This window comes from Pristiophorus japonicus, chromosome 13 (assembly GCF_044704955.1).
Source record: "Pristiophorus japonicus isolate sPriJap1 chromosome 13, sPriJap1.hap1, whole genome shotgun sequence".
NCBI classification, from domain to species: domain Eukaryota; kingdom Metazoa; phylum Chordata; class Chondrichthyes; family Pristiophoridae; genus Pristiophorus; species Pristiophorus japonicus.
In genome coordinates, this window is record NC_091989.1 from 110,780,126 (window position 1) to 110,804,167 (window position 24,042).

Sequence of the window (24,042 nt, forward strand, 5' to 3'; positions counted from 1 at the left end):
AATCCGTGACCATCTTTCCCTGAATTCAATGTTTGAACTCCTTTAATCTGGTTTTCGTCCCTGCCACAGTACCGAAACAGCTCTCATCAAAGTCACAAATGACATCCTTTGTGACTGTGACAAAGGTAAACTATCCCTCCTCATCCTCTTGGACTTGCCTGCAGCCTTTGACACAGCTGATCACTCCATCCTCTTCGAATACCTCTCCACCATCGTCCACCTGGGTGGGACTGCACTTGCCTGGTTCCATTCTTATCTGTCCAATCGTATCCACTCCCACATCATCACCTCTGGTGTCCCCCAAGGATCGGTCATTGGCTCCCTCCTATTTCTCATCTATATGTTGCCCCTTGGCGATACCATCCGAAAACACAGAGTCAGTTTCCACATGTACGCTGACGACACCCAGCTCTGCCTCTCCACCACTTCTCTCGACCCCTCCATGGTCTCTAAAATGTCAGACTGCTTGTCCGACATCCAATACTGGATGAGCAGAAATTTTCTCCAAATAAATATTGGGAAGACCGAAGCCATTGTTTTTGGTCCCCGCCACAAACTGCGTTCCCGAACCACTGATTCCATCCCTCTCCCTAGCATCTATCTGAGGCTAAACCATACTGTTTGCAACCTAGGCATCATATTTGATCCTGAAATGAGTTTCCGGCACATCCGCAGCATAACTAAAATCACCTCTAACATTGCCCGCCTCCGCCCCGCCTCAGCTCTTCTGTTACTGAAACTCTCACCCATGCCTTTGTTACCTCTAGACTTGACTACTCCAACTCACTCCTGGCTGGCCTCCCACATTCTACACTACGTAAACTTGAGGTCATCCAAAACTCGGCTGTCCGTGTTGTAACTCGCACCAATTCACGATCGCCCATCACCCCTGTGCTTGCTGACCTACATTGGCTCCCGGCTAAACAAGCCTTGATTTCAAAATTATCATCTTTGTTTACAAATCCCTCCATGGCCTTGCCCCTCCCAATCTCTAGAATCTATTTCAGGCTCACAACCCCACGAGATGTCTGCGATCCTCAAATTCTGCCCTCTTGAGCATCCCTGATTATAACTGCTCAACCATCAGTGGCCGTGTCTTCAGCTACTTGGGCCCTAAGCTGTGCAACTCCCTCCCTAAACCTCTCTGCCTCTCATTCCCCCTTTAAGACTCTCCTTAAAACCTCTCTCTCTAACCAAACTTTTGGTCATCTGCCGTAATTTCTTATGTCGCTTGATATCAAATTTATTCGTTTTGTCTTTTAACACTGCTGTGTAGCGCCTTGGGACGTTTTACTATGTTAAAGGTGCTATATAAATAAAAGTTGTTGTTGATACCTGCCACATGCCACCCCAAGCCTGATTGTTATCCAGGTCCTGCTGTAAACTGGCAGGGGCTGCTCCATTATTGGAGTTGTGAATGGTGCTGAATGCTGGAATCATCAGCAAAACAGCCCCACTCCTGACCTTACAACAGAGGGAAGATCATTGATGAAACGGCTGAAGATAGTTGGGCCGATGACACTTCCCAGAGAAACACTTGAAGTGAGAATCTGGGGTTTGTGATGAATGACCTCTGACAATCGTATTCACCTTCCTTTGTTTCAGGTCTAACACCAGGCACTGAAAATGTTTTCACCCCACCCCCATTGCCTTTAGTTTTGCTAGCCACATAGGATGTTTGTAATTGAATGGGGTGGATTGGCTACTGCTGAAGGAGCCCATTGATCTGTTCCATTTCAATCAATTGTTGATTGGAGGAAATTAATACTTGTCCATGCAGCTATCTGCGACATTAATGGACAAAACAACACTAATGGCTGTGCACTCAACAGACATGAGCATATTAAACCACCATCTGTTTCAGATGCACATTGATGCCTAAGGCATGCAGGACTGTGATATATATTGTCTGCAGAAATAGCTAGCAGTAACCAATTTTAACCGTGTGTGTGCTTTGATCAAGAAAGAATCTAATATTTAATCCATTATAAACAAAAATGCATCACAAAATCTATGAAAGATTATTCCATCCAAAACATCTTGCATATTTCGCAAGTCTTGCTTGTGTCAAAATGGCTGAGAGGTTAAGGCAATGGACTGCTAATCCTTAAGTGAAAAGGAAACATTTGCAGGGCTATGGTGAACGAACAGGGCCGTGAGACTAATTGGTTAGCTCTTTCAAAGAAGCAACACTGGCACGGTGGGCTGAAAGACCTCCTCCTATGCTGGATGATTCTATGAAATTATTGGACTGGGTAAGAAATGTGTTCTAAAGGGGATAAATTAATCCATTGTGGACTGCTGTGTTTATTTTAAGTAGTGTGCTAGTTTCTTGTACCTTACTGCTTCTGTATTCCAGCTCACTCGCAAATAAATCTACCAGGTTTAACCTGAGCTAATAGTTTGATGGTGTGGTATTAACTTCCTTTTTGGAGAAGACTGAAGAACATGGTGGGGGTATTCACATAATCCAGTGCACTGTGCTGTAAATCAGGGGTAATAGTTAGTCACAGGACACGTCATCCCACTCACAGCACGCATGCTGTGAGAACTCTCCCACTGTGAACATCTGACAAAAGGTAGGACAAAGCCCAAATTGTAATAGTAACTCTAGCCCTGGCAGGTACATTTTTTTTTTTAAGAAGCATGGAATGAAGAAAGACTTTCTGGCCCTATGAGCCTGCTATTTCCAACATACCACATAATTTGCATGGGCTTAGAATCTCAATTGACTTTGATCTGAGATGAAATGATTACAGGTAAAATGTATAAAAAGAAACAGCTCTGAAATTTCTCTGACCTTTGAAGATGACCAAATGAAAGCAATCTAATTTTAAAATCTGCATCATTCAGATCTGATCAGTTGAACTGTGCAGATATTTCCATGGTCCCATCTGACTGGAACCATAGTTCCAAGGAGTATTTTGTCAACTGTGCCTATAATTATAGTCACCAGTTCATCTTGTGCTTAAACCAGGTCTTTTTTTTTAGTGTTGAGTGCCAGTTTGGCTCTGTTCGTAGCATTTTTGTGTCTGAGTCACGTTTGTCCGTTCAAGTCCCACCTCAGGGTTTAAGAACATTGGGCTGGATTTTGATCAAAAACCGCCACCACCGGATTACCGTCCAAAAAAACGCTATGATTATTCAATTAAGATCGGCGGAAAATTAATAAAAAAATGGAAAAATATCCGCTCGGCGGGAAAAATCACCATTGCATGTAGATTCTTGGCGGAAAACGTGATCCTTGCCAAATTTAGTCTGAGGCTACGAGTTGGGCCGAGGGAGGGGAGGGAGGCGGAAACACACAATATTTTTCAAAAAATAGAAAATTGGAAAACATTCACAGGACCCTTTTCCAGTGAATCGCTGCAAAAGATTTAAAAAAAACGTTATCTTGCCTTTTTTCGCAGGGTTCCATGCCTACCGCCGATCGAAGGGCTGTTCCGACTGGTTTCTCCACGGCAGGCTTTTTTCCCACCAAGTATGGATCACCGCTACCACTGAACTTGGGCGGAAGCATTTTTTCAGTGTTGAACAAAGGCGGTTCGCTCCCAGCGGTATTTCGAAACCACCGGCGGAACACTTTGATGAAATTGCCACCAGGTGGTTTTTCACCGAAAATGAGGAATACCGCCGAAAAATGTGGCGGAAAGGCTGATCAAATTCCAACCCATAATCAAATCCAACTCTTCAGTGCAGTATCGAGGGAGTGCTGCATTTAAAAAGTATTAACAGTACAGAAACAGGTCATTCGGCCCAACAGGTCCATTCCGGTTTTATGCATTACACAAGCCTCCTCCCACCCATCAACATATCCTTCAATTCCTTTCTCCCTTGTGTACTTATTTACCTTTCCCTTAAATGCATTTAAGCTATTCGCCTCAATTTCTCCATATGGTAGTAAGTTCCACATTCTAACTACTCTGTGGACAAAGACGTTAAGGAGAACTTCCAATGTCAGGCGGGATGTCAGAGAGGTATTGAGCAAAGGTTTCACAAAGATTACCTCGGATACACAGCACAGAAACGGGCTGTATATCAGTCCATGCTGGCGTTTATGCTCCACTTGAGCCTCTCCCATCTTACCTCATCTAACTCCATCAGCATAGCCCTATATTCCCTTCTTCCTCATATGTTTTTCTAGCCTCCCCTTAAATGCATCTATACTATTTGTTTCACTGGCATGGACATGATGGGCCAAATGGCCTCCTTCTGTGTTGTAATTTTTCTATGATTCTATAACCACACCCTGTTCCACATTCTCACCACTCTGTTTAAATAAGTTTCTTCTGAATTCCCTATTTTATTTCTTGGTGACTATCTTATATTGATAGCTTCTAGTTTTGCTCTTTCCCACAAGTGGAAATAATCTGCGCCTATTCTATCATCACCCCTCAGCCTTCTCTTTTCAGGCTTTCCTGATAAGTACACCCTCTCAGTTCTGGTATCATCCTTGTGAATCTTTTTAGCATCTTCTCCAATATCTCTCTATCCCTTTTTATAATATGACCACAATTGTACAAAGTACTGTTAAGTGTTGTCTAACCAAGGTTTAATACAAATTTAATATTTTCAATTCTATTTCCCTAGATATGAACCTGTGCTGTTTGCTTTTTTTATGGCCTTATTAACCTGTGTCGCTACTTTTAGTGATCTCTATATCTACCCCATCGCTCTGTTCCTCTACCTCATTTAGACACTTATTTTCCAAGGAATGCATGGCTTTCTTACTCTTCATTTAGTATGAAGAATATACCAACTCACACTGATCTATATTGAAGTTAATTTGCCAATTACACGTCCAATTTGCAAATTTATTAGTCATCTTGTATTTTGTCGCAGTCCTTCTCTGTATTAGTTACAGCCACAATTTGGCGTCTTCCTCAAATTTTGAAATTGTACTTCTGATTCCCGAGTCCAAATTGTTTATGCACATGGTGACCATCGTGGTTCCGGCACCGATCGTTGTGAAACAACACTTCCCACCATTTGCCAATCTGAGTAACTACCTTTTGCTCCTATTATCTGATTTTTGTTTTGTAGCTAGCTTGCTATCCATTCTGCCACCTGTCCCCTGACTCCACATGTTGGAAATCCAAATATATTATGTCAGTACATTTCCCTTATCTACCCTTTCTGTTACTTCCAAGAATTCATTTTAAGGTTGGTCAAGGATGGAGAGTGACACAGTTAATTCAGAGATTAGGGTCCTGAACTTCAGGAAAGGTAACTTCGATGATATGAGACGTGAATTGGCTAGAATAGACTGGCAAATGATACTTAAAGGGTTGACGGTGGATAGGCAATGGCAAACATTTAAAGATCACATGGATGAACTTCAACAATTGTACATCCCTGTCTGGAGTAAAAACAAAAAAAGGAAGGTGGCTCAACCGTGGCTAACAAGGGAAATTAGGGATAGTGTTAAATCCAAGGAAGAGCCATATAAATTGGCCAGAAAAAATAGCAAACCTGAGGACTGGGAGAAATTTAGAATTCAGCAGAGGAGGACAAAGGATTTAATTAGAAGGGGGAAAATAGAGTATGAGAGGAAGCTTGCTGGGAACATAAAAACTGACTGCAAAAGCTTCTATAGATATGTGAAGAGAAAAAGATTAGTGAAGACAAATGTAGGGTCCCTTGCAGTCAGAGTTAGGTGAATTTATAATGGGGAACAAAGAAATGGCAGACCAATTGAACAAATATTTTGGTTCTGTCTTCACAAAGAAAGACACAAATAACCGACCGGAAATACTAGGGGACTGAGGGTCTAGCGAGAAGGAGGAACTGAAGGAAATCCTTATCAGTCAGGAAATTGTGTTAGGGAAATTGATGGGATTGAAGGCCGATAAATCTCCAGGGACTGATAGTCTGCATCCCAGAGTACTTAAGGAAGTGGCCCTAGAAATAGTGGATGCATTGGTGATCATTTGCCACAATCGACTCTGGATCAGCTCCTATGGACTGGAGGGTAGCTAATGTAACAGTACTTTTTAAAAAAGGGAGAGAGAAAACGGGGAATTATAGACCAGTTATCGACATCAGTAGTGGGGAAAATGTTGGAATCAATTATTAAAGATGAAATAGCAACACATTTGGAAAGCAGTGACAGGATCGGTCCAAGGCAGCATGGATTTATGAAAGGGAAATCATGCATGTCAAATCTTCTAGAATTTTTTGAGGATGTAACTAGTAGAGTGGACAAGGGAGAACCAGTGGATGTGATATATTTGGACTTTCAAAAAGCTTTTGACAAGGTCCCACACAAGAGATTGGTGTGCAAAATTAAAGCACGTGGTATTGGGGGTAATGTATTGACATGGATCGAGGTTAACATACAGGAAGCATAGAAAATAGGTGCAGGAGTAGGCCATTCGGCCCTTTGAGCCTGCACCACCATTCAATAAGATCATGGCTGATCATCAGCTCAGTACCCCTTTCCTGCTTTCTCTCCATATCCCTTGATCCCTTTAGCCGTAAGATCCATATCTAACTCCCTCTTGAATATATCCAAGTAACTGGCATTAACAACTCTCTGTGGCAGAGAATTCCACCGGTTAACAACTCTGAATGGCTTACCCCTTATCCTTAGACTGTGTCCCCTGGTTCTGGACTTCCCCAACATTGGGAACATTCTTCCTGCATCTAACCTGTCCAGTCCCGTCAGTATTTTATATGTTTCTATGAGATTCTCTCTCATTCTTCTAAACGCCAGTGAATACAGGCCCAGTCAATCAAGTCTCTCCTCGTATGTCAGTCCTGCCATCCCGGGAATCAGTCTGGTGAACCTTCGCTGCACTCCCTCAATAGCAAGAACGTCTATCCTCAGATTAGGAGACCAAAACTGAACACAATATTCCAGGTGAGGCCTCACCAAGGTCCTGTACAACTGCAGTAAGACCTCCGCCCTCCTATACTCAAATCCCCAACTATGAAGGCCAACATGCCATTTGCCGCCTTCACCGCCTGCTGTACCTGCATGCCAATTTCAACGACTGATGTACCATGACATCCAGGTCTCGTTCCACCTTCCTTTTTCCTAATCTGCCGCCATTCAGATAATATTCTGCCTTCATGTTTTTGCCCCCAAAGTGGATAACCTCACATTTATCCACATTATACTGCATCTGCCATGCATTTGTCCATTCACCGAACCTGTCCAAGTCACCCTGCAGCCTCTTAGCATCCTCCTCACAGCTCATACCGCCACCCAGTTTAGTGTCATCTGCAAACTTGGAGATATTACACTCAATTCCTTCATCTAAATCATTAATGTATATTGTAAGTAGCTGGGGTCCCAGCATTGAGCCCTGCGGGACTCCACTAGTCACTGCCTGCCATTCTGAACCAGACTGATTCCCGGGATGGCGCGACTGACATATGAGGAGAGACTGGATCGACTGGGCCTGTATTCACTGGAGTTTAGATGAATGAGAGCGGATCTCATAGAAACATATAAAATTCTGACGGGACTGGACAGGTTAGATGCAGGAAGAATGTTCCTGATGTTGGGGAAGTCCAGAACCAGGGGTCACAGACTAAGTTTGTGGTCCTGGCCCTCCAGGCCATGTTCGAACATCCATGTCGACTATGCGGGCCCGTTTGTCGGTAAAATGTTCCTGGTGGTGGTGGGTACATTTGCAAAATAGATTGAATGTGAAATAATGTCGGGAAGCATCGCCACCGCCACCATTGAAAGCCTGAGGGCCATGTTTGCCACCCACGGCCTGCCTGACATACTGGTCAGTGACAACGGGCCATGTTTCACCAGTGCCGAATTTAAAGAATTCATGTCCTGCAATGGGATCAAACATGTCACCTCGGCCCCGTTTAAACCAGCCTCCAATGGGCAGGCAGAGTGGGCAGTACAAACCATCAAACAGAGCCTTAAACGAGTCACAGAAGGCTCACTCCAAACCCGCCTGTCCCGAGTACTGCTCCGCTACCGCACAAGACCCCGCTTGCTCATGGGTGGCCCCGGCTGAGCTACTCATGAAAAGGACACTTAAAATCAGACTCTCGCTGGTTCACCCCAACCTGCATGATCAGGTAGAGAGCAGGCGGCAGCAACAAAATGTAAACGATGGTCGCGCCACTGTGTCACGGGAAATTGATCTGAATGACCCTGTGTATGTGCTAAACTATGGACATGGTCTCAAGTGGATCGCAGGCACGGTGATAGCTAAAGAAGGGGATAGGGTGTTTGTAGTCAAACTAGAAAATGGACAAATTTGCAGAAAGCACCTGGACCAAACGAGGCTGCGATTTATACTGCCCTGAACAACCCACAGCAGACACCACCTTTTTCAAGCCCACAACACACACCCAAAGAATCAGCGACACCACACCGGACTAGGAAATCGAACCCATCATGCCCAACAAGGCCAGGCTCACCCAGCAGCCCTGCAGGGCCAACCACACACCAGCCCAGTGAGGGCCAGTCTATTCTAGCCAATTCACGTCTCACCATCGAAGTTACCTTTCCTTAAGTTCAGGACCCTAGTTTCCGAATTAACTGTGTCACACTCCATCTTAATAAAGAATTCTACCATGTTATGGTCACTCTTCCCCAAGGGGCCTCGCACAAGAAGATTGCTAATTAGTCCTTTCTCATTACACATCACCCAGTCTAGGATGGCCAGCCCTCTAGTTGGTTCCTCGACATATTGGTCTAGAAAACCATCCCTAATACACTCCAGGAAATCCTCCTCCACCGTATTGCTATCAGTTTGGTTAGCCCAATCTAAATGTAGATTAAAGTCGCCCATGATAACTGCTGTACCTTTATTGCACGCATCCCTAATTTCTTGTTTGATGCTGTCCCCAACCTCACTACTACTGCTTGGTGGTCTGTACACAACTCCCACTAGCGATTTTTGCCCTTTGGTATTCCGCAGCTCCACCCATACAGATTCCACATCATCCAAGCTAATGTCCTTCTTTACTATTGCATTAATTTCCTCTTTAAACAGCAACACTACCCCACCTTTTTTCTTTCTGCCTATCCTTCCTGAATATTAAATACCCCAGGATGTTGAGTTCCCAGCCTTGGTCATCCTGGAGCCATGTCTCCGTGATGCTAATAATATCACATTCATTAATTGCTGCCTGTGCAGTTAATTCGTCCAACTTATTACAAATACTCCTCGCATTGAGGCACAGAGCCTTCAGGCTTGTCTTTTTAACACTTTGCCGCTTTAGAATTTTGCTGTAATGTGGACGTTTTTGATTTTTGCCTTGGGTTTCTCTGCCCTGCACTTTTACTTTTCTTCTATCTTTTGCTGCTGCCCCCATTCTACTTCCCTCTGTCTCCCTGCATAGGTTCCCACCCCCTGCCATAGTAGTTTAACCTCACCCCAACAGCACTAGCAAACACTCCCCCTAGGGCATTGGTTCCGGTCCTGCCCAGGTCAGACCATCTGGTTTGTACTGGTCCCACTTCCTCCAGAACCGGTTCCAATGCCCCCGGAATTTGAATCCCTCCCTTCTGCACCACTCCTCAAGCCACATATTCATCTGAGCTATCCTGCGATTCCTACTCTGACTAGCAGATGGCACTGGTAGCAATCCTGAGATTACTACCCTTTGAGGTCCTACTTCTAGTACACGAAATGGGGAAGGGAATTTGAGCATCAGAAAAGACTGCAGGCCTGAATGAAATTAATCTCTCTGGATTAGATTCATTTTCCCATGACATTCAAATGTATTTTAAATAACTGCATGGTCTTTAAGTTTCTTGCTTGGTATATTATTCCAATTATTTAGAACTCTGGATGAATAGATTTTTCCTGTGTTCTAAATTTAATTAATCTTTTGAAGTATAATTCTGGGGTTACCTTAAATATCTATTTAATATTTTCTGTATCTCGCTGCTCTCCCACCCTCCACTTCCTGGTGGACTATAAAGCTTTACATTTCTTCAATTTATGTTTGTTACTCTTATTTGTTCTATGTACACTTTCCAATGCAAGTTGATTGCTTGAAGACACTACCCCAATTATGGTCTGACAAAAGTATTGTAAAGTCTTAGCATAACCTTTGTCGACGTAGATGGGCTTGTTCCGGCTATATCTATTTTTTAAAATGTGTGAAACATAACATTTCAGTTAAATGTTATTTGCCATGTGCTTACAACAGTTATGCAACTGTTCAAAGTGTTTTGTAGCTCTTTTGCTCTATCTCTAATGCTATCTTATTTTTGTGCTGAGAATATATTTGATCACTCTTAGGCTATTTATAGATCAGTTTATTCAGCTTGCAAGAACTTCTTTCAGTTTTGCTGGCAACCATCCAAAGTTGTACTTGTGCGCTGTAGGTGAAGGTGCTTTGTCTATCAAAATAAAACCGTGGCTTTTGTAATAACACACTGCATGTAGCTATCAAAAATTGTAACATGCTCTAAAAACACAACTTTGAGTCACAAATCCACTGATTATGTTGGATTTCTTTCCCTGTTCAGGTGACTTCACAGACTTCAAGTATGTAAAGGGGGATCTGTGACAGAGAAAATAAAACAATGGCCATTACACTATGGCGTTTATCAATGCTGGCAGGTTGAAGAAATGCCGATTTAGATCTTCCCAAATCAAATGTGCTGGGGTATTGAATGGGAGCACAAAAGAAGTGAGGGGATTCTGGAAGTCCAGTAGGGATGGGAAAGGTCAGTATGAAGATATAACGGAACTAGCCAGTGCGTTGAACTCCTCAAACAAGATCTACCTTGGAGATGTGAATGGCAGGAGTCACCTCGTCGTTTTTCCTCTTTGTGTAAAAGCCCGAGAAAACTGTCCAAACTTCTGAATGTATTGGCGAAGCAGTTATTTCAAATTTACATTCTCAATGATGAGAGTTTCCTCAACTAGTACTTCCGAAGACCGTCTATTTCCACCTCCTTAACATTGCCTGTCTCCGCCCTTGCCTCAACTCATCTGCTGCCAAAACCCTCATCCACGCCTTTGTTACCTCTAGACTTGACTATTCCAACGCACTCCTGGCTGGCCTTCAATATTCTACCCTACGTAACTAGAGGTGATCCAAAACTCGGCTGCCCATGTCCTAACTTGCACCAAGTCCCGTTCACCCATCACCCCTGTGCTCGCTGACGTACATTGATTCCGGTTAAGCAACTCCTTGATTTCAAAATTCTCATCCTTGTTTTCAAATCCCTCCATATCCCCTTCCTAATCGCCTTCAGCCCCACAACCTCCCTGAGATATCTGCGCTTCTCTAATTCTGTCCTCTGGAGCATACCTGATTTATAATCGTTCAACCATTCTGTTGCCTAGGGCCTAAGCTCTGTAATTCCCTGCTTAAACCTGTCTGCCTCTCTATTCTCTTTCAAGACGCTCCTTAAAACCTACCTCTCTGACCAAGCTTTTGGTCACCTGCCCTAATTTCCCCTTATGTGGCTCAGTGTCAATTTAAAAAAAAATACTCCTGTGAAGTGCCTTGGGATGTTTTACTACATTAAAGGTTCTATATAAATACAAGTTGTTGTTCCTGTCAGGAGAAAAATAATTGAGATCGAAACAGATTAAAATAAAAAGTCATATACACAAGCCAGTAGAAGAAATCCAGAGGATATTTGATATGTCATGTGTAACAGTGCGTTATGTAGGCCAGCTTCATGTGCAGTTAGAGTCAAGCCCATTAGTCAAAGTTGTCATTTTTGCAAACTGCTCAACAATATGAAAACTAAATGAAATTAGGAACTGGAGTTTGCTGTGGATTGTGAGAGATTGGTATGGCATAAGATACAGCTCCCTTGGGAGATTTATTCACATTGAGGCTGACTAATAGTTTACATCTGAAGAGAAACCAGAGGAAATACCATTTGCTAATAGGAGTGGAGAGAATGATTTGGGGCAATAAGGGATCAGTTTGACAGTGACACCAGTAAGCTGCTGAGGAGGAGTTACAGGAAAAGAATCTACTGCCAGAGATGGACACTATGCCCCTGTTAAATTAGGACCATTAAAACAGATGCTAATTATAGTTCTGGCAGAAATATTATTAAAAAGCATGATATGGTTCATATCTGACACTGACCACTTAAAATAATTTATCTCCACAGCTGTTGCAGACACCAACAGTGTGTGCTTTTAATTTCCTTATAATTCTATTTGAACTGCAAAGTTGCTCCATTATACCCTCCTGTAAATCAAATGTTATTCTGCAGTAATCACATCAGTCAGCAGCAGTTAACTTTCATTAGCATTGATTTAACTTTATTAAGACTATGTATATTAAAAAAAAATTACAGGTGGCAAGAGTATGAAGGCTGCAATTCATTCTCTGGGATCTGATTACATCAATAAACTGCTTGTGGGGTTTATGGTGTGATCTGAACCCTGAAAGTAAATTACTGGTCATCTTGTGTTTACGGTAGCCCAGACAAAATAAAATTGATTTGTAATAAAATAAAAACTTTCTTCTGTGACTCTTTTTTTTTAAAAACACATCACACTTGTGATATAAGAATATTGAATGGTAAGCCAACTGAATAAAGAGTTAACATGCTAAGAGTTATGCAGGTCCCACCGATGAGAGCAATCGGTTCTCTATTCAATGGCTTACGATCAGACACTCTTTACACTCAACAAGGATGTAGATTAACTACAATCCTATCTTCTGCAATTAGCCATGCGCAGCAGCAGGAAAGACAGCTCTTTTTTACATTCCTAAAAAAACACTGGTAACCGTGAAGATATCCTACAGGCAGCTTTAGGACTATTTTGATAAGACAGTATATTAATTCTACTCAATTTTTTTATTAATCTGCTTTTCATTTTTAGCGTCTGCATTAGCAAACTGTTAGTGCTTACAAAATGGAGATGACACAGAACAACAACACCCTTGGTTCAACTGGCAAAAAACATACCACTCTCTTCTCATCAAAAGTCCACCTTTTTAAAAGACTGCAGTCATTCAAGGTTAGACTGGCCGTGTTTGGCTGATTTCTTGGTCAACCTTCTGTGGTGCAGGTTCATTTTCAAAGGAGGCTTGTCACGCGAGCTCTGCTGTGTCCATATCTTCGCGTCCATCCTTTATTAAGACTGTAGACGTTGAAATGGCAAAAGACCCATAAAAAACACTGCTCGTGGTTCCCTTTCCACACATGAAATGAGGACATTTATATCAAACATTCTTGTTAAAAGTAGTGCCTTTTAAAATAAAAAGGACTCGCACATAAAACAATCTTCTTGTCAGTCACTGATGCTGATCAAACCAAAACTAGAAACAAAGCCGGACTGGCGTTCTAAGAGTTCGCAGCACTGAAAATGCAGGCCTGGTTTTCATGCTGCTTTAAAATACATAAATTAAAGACTATTTTTAATTACACATTTGCCACAGATTTCTGAAAATAATTCACAATTTTTAATAATTGCAGGTCTGTGTGTGGATAACCTTTTGACAGGCTACCATTGGGTCACAGATACAGCTGCCTCTTCAGTACCGAAATCCATGCAACAAAACCATGTCACATCAGAAGTTCCTGATTCAAATATCAATGCAAAACCCTGATGCAAACACAAGTTCCCCCTTTAATTTTTAGGTTTTAGTATAACAGCCAATTTTCATCTACAGACAACTGTATAGTTTAAGAATCTAATCCCTTTCCAAAAATATGTTTCAGTTCAGCATTCCCACTGTTTTAGTTTGTGAACTATTAACTCGGCTGAGAGATGATTTACAAATCTTGTCTTAGGTGCAGTTAATAGCAATCAAGATGGCATAGGACACTGGAGCTACACCATGGAAATGTAGATTATACATTTATGGTCTTCTGTTAAGTCACTCGCTGCTGTTTGCTGTGGGGGTGCGCACAGGCGTGGACTTGACAACTGGAGAAAACAATCCCCTAGAGCCACATTCACGCACCTCCTGGCAGCCACCAGCAGAGCTCTATTGGTGGGCACCTGGGAGAAAGATGCTACATCAACCCGCAAGCCCCTGGGTTAGCCCACAGCGCGGGGGTCAGAGAATGGAAAGGAGAAAGTAAGCAAATTGGTTAGCAGGATCGGGCTGCACTACAAAATATATTACCTTTTATATCCTATTTCTTTAATTTTCTCTCAAATGAAACAAGAGTTGCGATAAGTCAATTTTCCACCAGGAAAGTGGATCGCTGTATTTGGTGGTGATTTAGAATGACGGGTAGGGAGATCATGGGATTAGGACTGAGTGCAGTTACGGCCTGTAGTCCAGGGTACCAGCGAGGGTGAAAGAGTAAGAGGGAAAGTAAATCAAGAAGTATTTCTGAACCATTGAATATGACCAGACACATGCAAGAAAAGGCTTTCCAAACTTTGCAGGCCATAATAACGGCACTGTAACCACAGTAAGAAAACAGTAGTGCTAAAAATAGACTCCCACATCTCTCAGCACTGTGATCTCAAAACGCACAAATGTTTCTTTCCACATTAGAGCTTTATTACAACAAAGTTGGTCACACTCACTTTTTGGATCCATGTTGCCAAAAACAATTTCCTCTGACTTCTTACCTGGTCACTGTGTGGATAGCAGTATGATTGGTGACAGGGGGAGGGGGAAATGCCACATAAGTGCAGGTCACATAAGCACATTTGCATAACCTTGGAACATCAGCTGCAAAGCTGCGATTGGCACGGGGTAGAGGGAATTTGCTCTCCAGCAATGCCACTCACACAAACAAACTGTGCACTGAGGCACTAATCTTAACAGCCTCAACAATTTCGGCAGGGCACAGACAGAGACGACTGAAAAATCCAGATCACTAAACTATGGGGCTTACAGCTCACTGGAGGAGGTATGATGGGGTCTGTAATTGTAGGACAGGAACCCTCCCAAGGCAGAGGTATCGTCTGTGGGCGATGTGCATCCCTGAGCCCTGGCAATCTGGCCTGCGAGGCTCGAACAACTCCGTTCTATTGTACCTGCATATCGTTCTAGGTGGTTTGTCCCATTTTATGTTTGTGGGGCTGGAGGTTGGGGAACTTTATAGGTAGATAAATCCTAAATCAGAATAGCAAGATCTGTTGGTATCAGTGAATTGATCGGAGCATGGATTGAAAACTTACGGGGGCAAGGGGGGGGGGGCTTGAGGTTCCATGGTATGTAACCCATAAGGCCCATTAAGTTTGGACACCCTGCCTTAAGGGCTAGTGCTGCCTGTCAACTCGTACAAATCTATTTCTGCCAGTTTGTACAAGTTTAGCCAAGATCAGGCTTCCAAAACAAAATTTAAAAAAAATCACTGTCCACAAGCAGAACTTTCAAAGGAGTTTTCCGCCGTGTGTTGAAGGCAGTGCTCCTGCAGATAGCTCAGCTCTGTAAACCTCTCCCCGCACCACGTGCACTTACACTGATTCTCTCTGGCGTGGACATTCTGGTGCTTTATCAGGTGCTCCTTCTGCTTAAAGCCCTTGTCACAAGTGATGCATTTAAAAGGTTTGTCCCCTGTGTGAACGCGCCGATGCCGCTCCAGGTCCGACGAGTACTTGAACCGTTTCTCGCAGTCGCTGCACTTCAGGGGTTTCTCCTTTGCGGGCCGGCATTGATGCTCCACTAGCTCGGAGGAGCAAGCAAAGCGCCGTTCGCAGGCGTTGCACTTGAGCGGCCGCTCTTCCACGTGGGTCGCCTCGTGGAGCTGCAGGGCTGAGACCCGCTTGTAGGCCTTCTGGCAGACGGTGCACTTGAAGGGCTTGACCTCCACGCGGGCGCAACGGTGCCGCAAGAGTTCCGCCGAATCTTTGAAGCCCTTCTGGCAGCCGGTGCACTGGAAGAGGCTCTCGCCGGTGTGAATGTGCTGGTGGTACAGGAGATGCGAGGACTCGCTGAAGCCCTTGTCGCAGACCGTGCACTTGTAGGGCTTGTCCGCAGTGTGGGTGCGTTGGTGCCGCACCAGGGCGTACAGCTGTTTGAAGCTCATCTGGCAGGTGGTGCACTTAAAGGGCCGCTCCCCCGAGTGCACGCGCTGGTGGTGCTGGAGGTAGGACGCGCGCTTGAATGTCTTGGCGCACTGGCCGCACTTGTAGGGCCTCTCGCCCTCCGTCGTGCACTGGTGCTGCAGCAGCTCGCTGGGCTGTTTGAAGCCGGCGTGGCAGATGACGCACTTGAACATGTCCTCACCGGCGTGCACGCACATATGGCGCACCAGGTGTGAGCGGTGCTTGAAGCTCTTGTGGCAGACGCTGCAGTCGTAGGGCCGCTCACCCGAGTGGATGCGCTGGTGGTGGGCCAGGTGCGAGGACTGGCTGAAGGTCTTATCACACTGGCTGCACTTGAAGGGCCGCTCGCCGGTGTGCACCCGCTGGTGCCGCTGCAGCTCTGAGGCGTGGCGGAAGGCCTTCTCGCAGGATGCGCACTTGAAGGGCTTGTCGCCGTGGATGTACTGGTGGCGCACCAGCTGAGACGACTTCTTGAAGCCCTTCTGGCACACGTTGCACTTGAAGGGCTTCTCGGGCGCGTGGAACTGCTGGTGGGTCACCAGCTCCGACGAGTCCTTGAACTTCTTCTTGCAGACGGTGCACTCGAAGGGCTGGTCCTCGATGTGGACCCGCTGGTGCAGGAAGAGCTCCGAAGACTGCTGGAAGTTCTCTCCACAGATGGAGCACTTGAAGGGGTTGTTCTCGTTGTGCACACTCTGGTGCTGGACCAGCGCCAGCAGTTGGGAGAAGCCCATCTTGCAGACGTGGCAGATGAAGGGCTTCTCCTCCACCTGGCCGCACTGGTGCTGCAAGAGGTCGGCCGACTGGCTGAAGGTCTTCTGGCACTGGGCGCACTGGTAGAAGCGGTTCATGTTAACAAAGCACGGGTGCTGCTGCAGCTCCGACAGCTGCGTAATCGTCTGGCCGCACATGTTGCATTTCTGGGAGCTCTCGGCCGACACGGGCTGATGCTGCTGAAGGGCAGCGTCGGCCGGAAACACGATGGCAAACTCGAGGGCCCGCTCGGTGCTCTGCGGAATGCAGTTCTCTACCAGGGGCGGGGCGACTGGGTGCTCCTCCCAACACTCAGTCATGTTGAATGGACTCACATTGGAAAATAATTGCTTCCCGAGATGAACTGGTTGAAACAATGGACGCGATCCCCGTCTCTCACCAATTCCACACTGAGCAAAGAGCACTGGTCTGTCTTATCTGTTAAAAACAAAATATTTAATTTAGTTTTTTATAATTAAAAAAACTTTTTGTTGCAATTTTGCACAAAACTTGTCGAACACGACTGGTAATCACGGGAGGGAGTGCAAGCAAGAACCAACAACGCGAGACACTAAGTCACAATAACGGTAAAACACACTTTGGGAAGGGGATTGTGTCCTTGATCACCACCCAGTATGTGGCGGGGGGGGGAAAGAGAGCCAGACTGGAGAAGGTGGAGAGGAGAGAGAAAGAGTGTGTGTGGAATGGTCAGGGAAGAAGGGATAGAGAGTCACACACACAGAGGAATTGATTTTGAATAGGTTGACGGATATTGAAATAGAAGCACGTGATGGATGGGTGTCCTTTTGCATTAGCTAGGGGGAAAAACCCACCTGGGTGTGATTAGTGGTGTGTCACAGTGCAACGTTTCCCAGTAAATCCAGCATTTTTCACCTCTGGCCCATGACTGTGTGATTTGCAACAAATCCCCCCCACCCAACCTGTTCAACTTCGATTTCAATCAAGAACCTGTTTTAAAGTTACTGTATTCCATTCACTCAACAAATAAAATTACCGGCTGGTAACTGCACAGGAAATATGCAGTAAATTATAGTTTTTTCAGTCTTATTCCAATTATTTGTCTGTACAGGATGTTAATGATAGCAGATCGAATGGACTCTTAAAGGAGTGAGCATTATGGAGACAGTTTTCAGCAGATCACAGCCACACAGGTGGCCCAGGTGAACTGCCACATCTTTCACAGGTGAGTAATGATAGTGTGGATGTGAGGTAACTCTAACTTATTCTCCCAGTTACTGGATCAACACCCCCCCCCCCGCCCCGAGTGAAAAAGTGAGTGGCTGCCCTGTTCCCGCATTTACAGCAGGCACACAAGTGTACCTCCTCTCCAAGGGAACCCCCTCCACTTGCCAGGGTACCTCTACCTGACAGTGTGCTTGAGATTGATAACTTACTGGGGGGGGGGGGGGGGGTGGTGTAGGAGGTATATCACAAGCCTGAATCCGCATTCTACCACTCTACAGAACAATATATTGGGAGGAGTCTAGTCGTAGCATTTTAACAGCTTGCCCACTTTGCAGTTTACAGATATTGAAGAGGTGCTCCATTGTAGCAGGCACTTGGCAGTCATTCTAGGGTAGAACTATGACGTTGCAGAATCCAGAACTAACATCTCACAGCTCAACCACATAATGTGCGATCTCCTGATGGCTAAAGTCCAGTTTGGCCTCGCTCACTCATCCCAAGCTTGCCCAAGCCAAACTAGCTGCATAGATCTCCTTTGACTGTGGCCATATCATGCAAAATTCCAGGGCAACAAATCAGATTTCAATTGATAACAGTCACATGGCTATTGAAAAAAAAGTAGACAGTGAAATCACTGATCAAAGGCATTCAACACATCAGCACGAACACCTCAGGCATGACAGTGTGACGTCACGGCACTAGTATCAGCAGGCAAGCAACAGCTGGGCAATCTAGCAGCCCCAACCAACGCCAGCTATCCACCTGTTACTATTATATTTAGTTCCTGATGGAGGATCTCTCTATATCGACATCCTAATATTGCCATCTACAGAAAGGAGTAATGAAAGGATGTCATTTACAAACATGAAGAAAAAGTTGTGAAAACTGACCGTTCAAAAAGTATCTAACAATTACCAGAGGCCACTGCCAATGCTAATCAGGTACTGCGGCCATAAGTCAAAGACATCTGATTGTTAATCAAACAGATTATTTTAACTTTGTTTTAACTTACTGGTTTTGGCTATATTTGGAATATTATGGACAATTTTGACCCCCTATGTTCAAAGGAACCATGAGGATTTGAAAAGTGTTCAGAGAAAAGTGAAAAGGCAGGATCCAAGAATTGGGGCTTGAAGGTGACTCTCCGAATTGAACGTGATCGCAATGGATAAAGAATGAGCGAGGACGTGACTACGATCTTTAAAATATCATAAGGAATGGATAAGGTGAGTAAAAGGTAGGCAGGCTGGTGGCAGACAGACTTCAGTTTTGCAAGCCATTCCGCTAGCTAGCCCCTGTTTGCATAAACTCCATTTCAAGTATTACTTGCTGCTACATTGGTGCAGCTTTGTACTCGAGGTGCAACGTGAACTGAGGCAGATTTTGCTGGTCAGAAGCATTAAGCATGTAATGATCAGCATTTACTGTGCAGGCATTAGAAAGGATTGACTCAGATCAGCCCCAATATTTTCAAGCACTGTAGGCTGCTCGAGCCGTTTCCATGGACTTTGGGGGACATAACCATCTTGCCTGCTATTTCGTGGGAAAGTCCGATGGCCTAAAGCACAGTAGATGGGAAAAAACTCCCTTGTATAATTGTGATTGTAATTTCAAACTCATTGCTGTATTACCGGGTTTATTGACATATGTGGAATTTTCCCTAGTGTATTGATACCAATGAGCCATCGGAAAAATTGTTCTTATCCCAATACCCTTTAATGTGCCAATTGTGTTATACTCTTAAGTGACCACTCATTTTCTAGAATCTAACTGTACTGCTACATGTTTTTTCAGTTAACTGGACATCGTATGAAAATTTCACATCCCCTTGATAAAATCCCATTGAGGAAAAAGTGCCGATGTTCAGCAGCATGAAAAGTTTACCTCTCTGTTACTGACAACACTGGAATATCTTTAATTCCTGGCTTGTTAACACGAGCCATTCTGAATCCAGAGAAAAAAACAGAAACCACTTCTATAACATCTCAAAAGCCGCATTTATTGCCCATCTGTAGTCGCCTTGCAGCAGGTCTGAAGAGTTGCAGTCTGTGGATTAGAATTACGTGGCCGGAACAGGATAGGGGTGTTCTCTGCCCTGAAGGATATTAATGAGCCAGTTGAGTTTCTACAGCTATCTGTCAGCTTGAATGGTCATTTTTCTTTCTGACGCTAGCCCACAAACTATCACAATTCTCACATTCCATGTCATGGATGACCATGGTGAAATTTGAACTTGTGATCGCCTGGCTTGCTCGTCCAGTTACCATACCCACTACGCTACTGTGCTCAAATACACCAGCAGCAAAGAAGATTCCCAGGATTCAGGTTTATGCGGTCTCGGGTTTTGATTCGTACATCAATAAAGTTGTTCTGAGAGTTAGATTGTGTTTGGCTTAGATCTGTAGGCAGTGAGATCATTTGAATTGTTCTGGGTACAGAAGCTTTTATTACTGGTGATTTGTAGTGTCCAACTCAATCTGCCCAGTGATTAAACAGGTTCCAATGTGGGGCACAGCTTTCTACTGGAAGGAAGCCTGTATTACTTCACTACAGTTTATAATGGGAGGGAAAGTGAAGTGAAAGTTTCTTATTCTGCTGCCAAAGAGAGGTTTCATTTTAAATGGAATTTTATGTTGATTCAACTCTCGGACTACCCTCAATTCAGTTGTGAATTCAAATTATCTGATGATTCAATTTTTTTTTACCACAAACATCCCACATTGCAATTATTTATGTTACGTAATTCAACTTTTTAGTGCAAAAAATATTAAATTAGGAAACGATAGCGCTATAAAATGGTTACATTATTCACAGGTCAAAAAGCAGCTAATGAAACCAGTTGGAAAGCACCAACTCAAATAAGATAACCAGCATCAGGTAGCTGTTGTTGAGCCCAGGGGCAATTTGCACCTTTCTGCAGCTGGAAGCTGATGCCAACCTGCAAATACAAAGCGGAGGCCCGATGCTTGCTGTGGCTTTCGACAAGCTATTCAACACTGGGAGAACGTTATTCCCCACTCTTGATAAGTGGCAGCCTGACAGAGGGGGGCCTGCCAGATACAGAGGCTGGGGCGGATGGGGGTTTCCACTTCTGCATTTGCCAGCCCACGACTTTCCTGTCCGTTGAAATGAATGGGGTGGAGAATTGTGGGCAGGCGAGTGCAGAAAATTCTGGCCATAATTTGAATGCGTTCCTGCCTGTTGAAGGATCAAACAGGTTCTCAATTTCAAAACAATACATATACATTATTATAATCACTGAACACTTTTAGAAAGAAGTGTCATTTTTATTACGGGGAGGGGTGCAATACTTTACACTGAAAGTTTGTATCAAATAAGATTCAGTGTATTATTTTCCTCTGCAACTACAGCTTTCAAAATACAGGAGGGTTTCTGTTGAGCTTTCTCTATACCTGTACCTTATTTAAATCTGGATTTTTGTGCTTTTCTCAATTACACATAAAAATCTCAGTGCCGGTAAGGATTGCAGATATTGGCTGTAAACTATCTCACTTAACATTTGTACAATGCAAAATAAAGGGAAGGGGCAACAGTGTGCAGAGCTGTCAGTGATCAACAACTTTCATAGGTGCCCGGTATCAAGGGGGCAACTGTGTTGAGCCGGGCCGCTGTGGGGCACCACACGCACTGGGGGCTGGGTTACAGCCGCCGGCTGCTGCCCTGGTGGAGCTGGCACATGACGCCCAGCGCAGAGCATCGTGGCGTCGCCAGCCCCAGCTCCCCCCCACCATCAACCTGTCCCGGTGACCCTCCCCCTGCCACCGCCGTGTGCCAGCGGCCTGTCCCGGCGGTAAGCGCATCCGGATCCTGCCTGCCTCCCTCCCGCCACGGTATTAACACCATCGCCCTCATTACTGGAGCCCCGAGCGATGCTTCCCCCACCCCGCCTCCGGTACCTGGCTCCGCGGGCCGCTCCGGCTCCCAGCGCTGCGCAGGCCCCGAAGTCGCGGCCTGCCAGTCGAGTCTCTCTTATTTTGCCCGAAGCGCTGATCCCGGGGCGGGAAGGGTGGAGCCGTGCCCAGGGAGGGGGCCAGATCAGAGTATCGGCGGGTCCGGTGAATAACCCCGCTACCCACCGAGTGCGAAACTCCGTTGGTCCGGGTGGAAACCGAGCGGCCCGCGAAAACAGGAAGCCAAGAGCAGCCGCGGGATTTCCTGCCACTGCGGCCTGCTCTCTGCTGCCCCCGGCGGATCAGCACAAACCGCCAGCTGCCCCCAGCACAGGCTGCCCCAACACTAAACACCTTCAAATGGACAGAGAGGCGAAGTGAGTGGGCAAAAATTTGGCAGTCGGAGTATAATGTTGGAAAGTGTGAGGTTATGCACTTTGGCAGAAAGAAATCAAGAGCAAGTTATTATTTAAATGGAGAAAGATTGCAAAGTGCTGCAGAACAATGCAACCTGGGGGTACTTGTGCATGAAACACAAAAGGATAGTATGCAGGTACAGCAAGTGATCAGGAAGGCCAATGGAATCTTGGCCTTTATTGCAAAGGGGATGGTGTATAAAAGCAGAGAAGTCTTGCTACAGTTATAGAGTATTGGTGAGGCCACACCTAGAATATTGCGTAGTTTTGGTCTCCATATTTAAGAAAGGATATCCTTGCTTTGGAGGCAGTTCAGAGAAGATTCACTGACTGGGTTGATTCTGGTGATGAGGGTGTTGACTTATGAGGAAAGCTTGAGTTGCTCGGGCCTCTGCTCATTGGAATTATCGAAATGTATAAGATTATGAGGGGGCTTCACAAGATGGATGAAGAGAGGATGTTTCCACTGATAGGCTGTCCCATCTCTGGCACAGGCTATCCCTATCCTGACACAGACTCTATCAACCCTGGCAAAGGCTCTACCAACCCTGGAACAGGTTGTCCTAATCCTGGCACAGACTGTCCCAACCCTGGCACAGACTGTCCCAAATCCTGGTACAGGCTCACCCAACCCTGGCACAGGCTCTCCAAACATTGGCACAGGCTGTCCCTATCCTGGCACAGGCTCTACCAACCCTGGCACAGGCTGTCTCCAAATCTAGTACAGCTTATCCAAACCCTGGCACGGGCTGTCCCAACCCTGGCACGGGCTGTCCGAATCCTGGCACAAGCAGTCCGAATCCTGGCACAGAAGTTAGGGAGAGAGCCAGACTGGAGAAGGAGGTGAGGAGAGAGAAAGAGCGTGTGGAATGGTCAGGGAAGAAGGGATAGAGAGACACGCACAGAGGAATTAATTTTGAATAGGTTGACGGATATTGAAACAGGAGCAAATGATGGATGGGTGTCCTTTTGCACAGCTAGGGGGAAAAAACCCACCTGGATGTGATTAGTGGTGTGTCACAGTGCAACGTTCCCCAGTAAATCCCACATTTTTCACCTCTGGCCCACTACTGTGAGATTTGCAACAAATCCCCCCCACCCTACCTGTTCAACTTCGATTTCAATGAAGAACCAGTTTTAAAGTTACTGTGTTCCATTCACTCAACAAAGAAAGTTACCAGCTGGTAACTGCACGGGAAATATGCAGTAAATGATAAGTTTTTTCAGTCTTATTTCAATCATTTGTCGGTACAGGATGTTAATGATAGCGGATCGAATGGACTCTTAAAGGAGTGAGCATTATGGAGACAGTTTTCAGCAGATCACAGCCACACGGGTGGCCCAGGTGAACTGCCACATCTTTCACAGGTGAGTAATGACACTGTGGCTGTGTGGTAACTAACTTATTCTCCCGGTTGCTGGATCAACCCCCACCACCCTCCACCCTCCCCCCTCCACCCCGAGTGAAAGGGTGAGTGGCTGCCCTGTTCCCGTACCTACAACAGGCACACAAGTGTACCCCTTCTCCAAGGGAACCCCACCCACCTGCCAGGGTACTTGAGATTGATAAATTACTGGGGCCAAGAGGTATATCACAAGCCTGAATCTGCATTCTACCACTCTACAGAAAATATTGGGAGGAGTCTAGTAGTATTTTAACAGCTTGCCCACTGTGCAGTTTACAGATATTGAAGAGGTGCTCCATTGTAGCAGGCATTCTCGGGTAGAATTATGACGTTGCATAATCCAGAACTAACATCTCACAGCTCAGCCACATAATGTGTGATCTCCTGATGGCTAAAGTCCAGTTTGGCCTCGCTCACTCAT

The 24,042-nt window shown here is 45.1% G+C and overlaps 1 protein-coding gene across 6 annotated transcripts in view; it reads right to left on the reverse strand.

The window, feature by feature from the left end:
- The window catches only part of LOC139278759 (zinc finger protein 319-like), a 49,976-nt gene that overhangs the window by 16,999 nt on the left and 8,935 nt on the right, over positions 1–24,042 (reverse strand). For 3 of the 6 annotated variants that reach the window (XM_070897866.1, XM_070897868.1, XM_070897864.1), the window contains exon 2: positions 15,343–17,120. In XM_070897866.1, the coding sequence (XP_070753967.1) occupies positions 15,343–17,002 (1,660 nt within the window). In that variant the 5' untranslated portion in view covers positions 17,003–17,120. The other 3 variants (XM_070897867.1, XM_070897865.1, XM_070897869.1) reach the window with 3 other exon arrangements.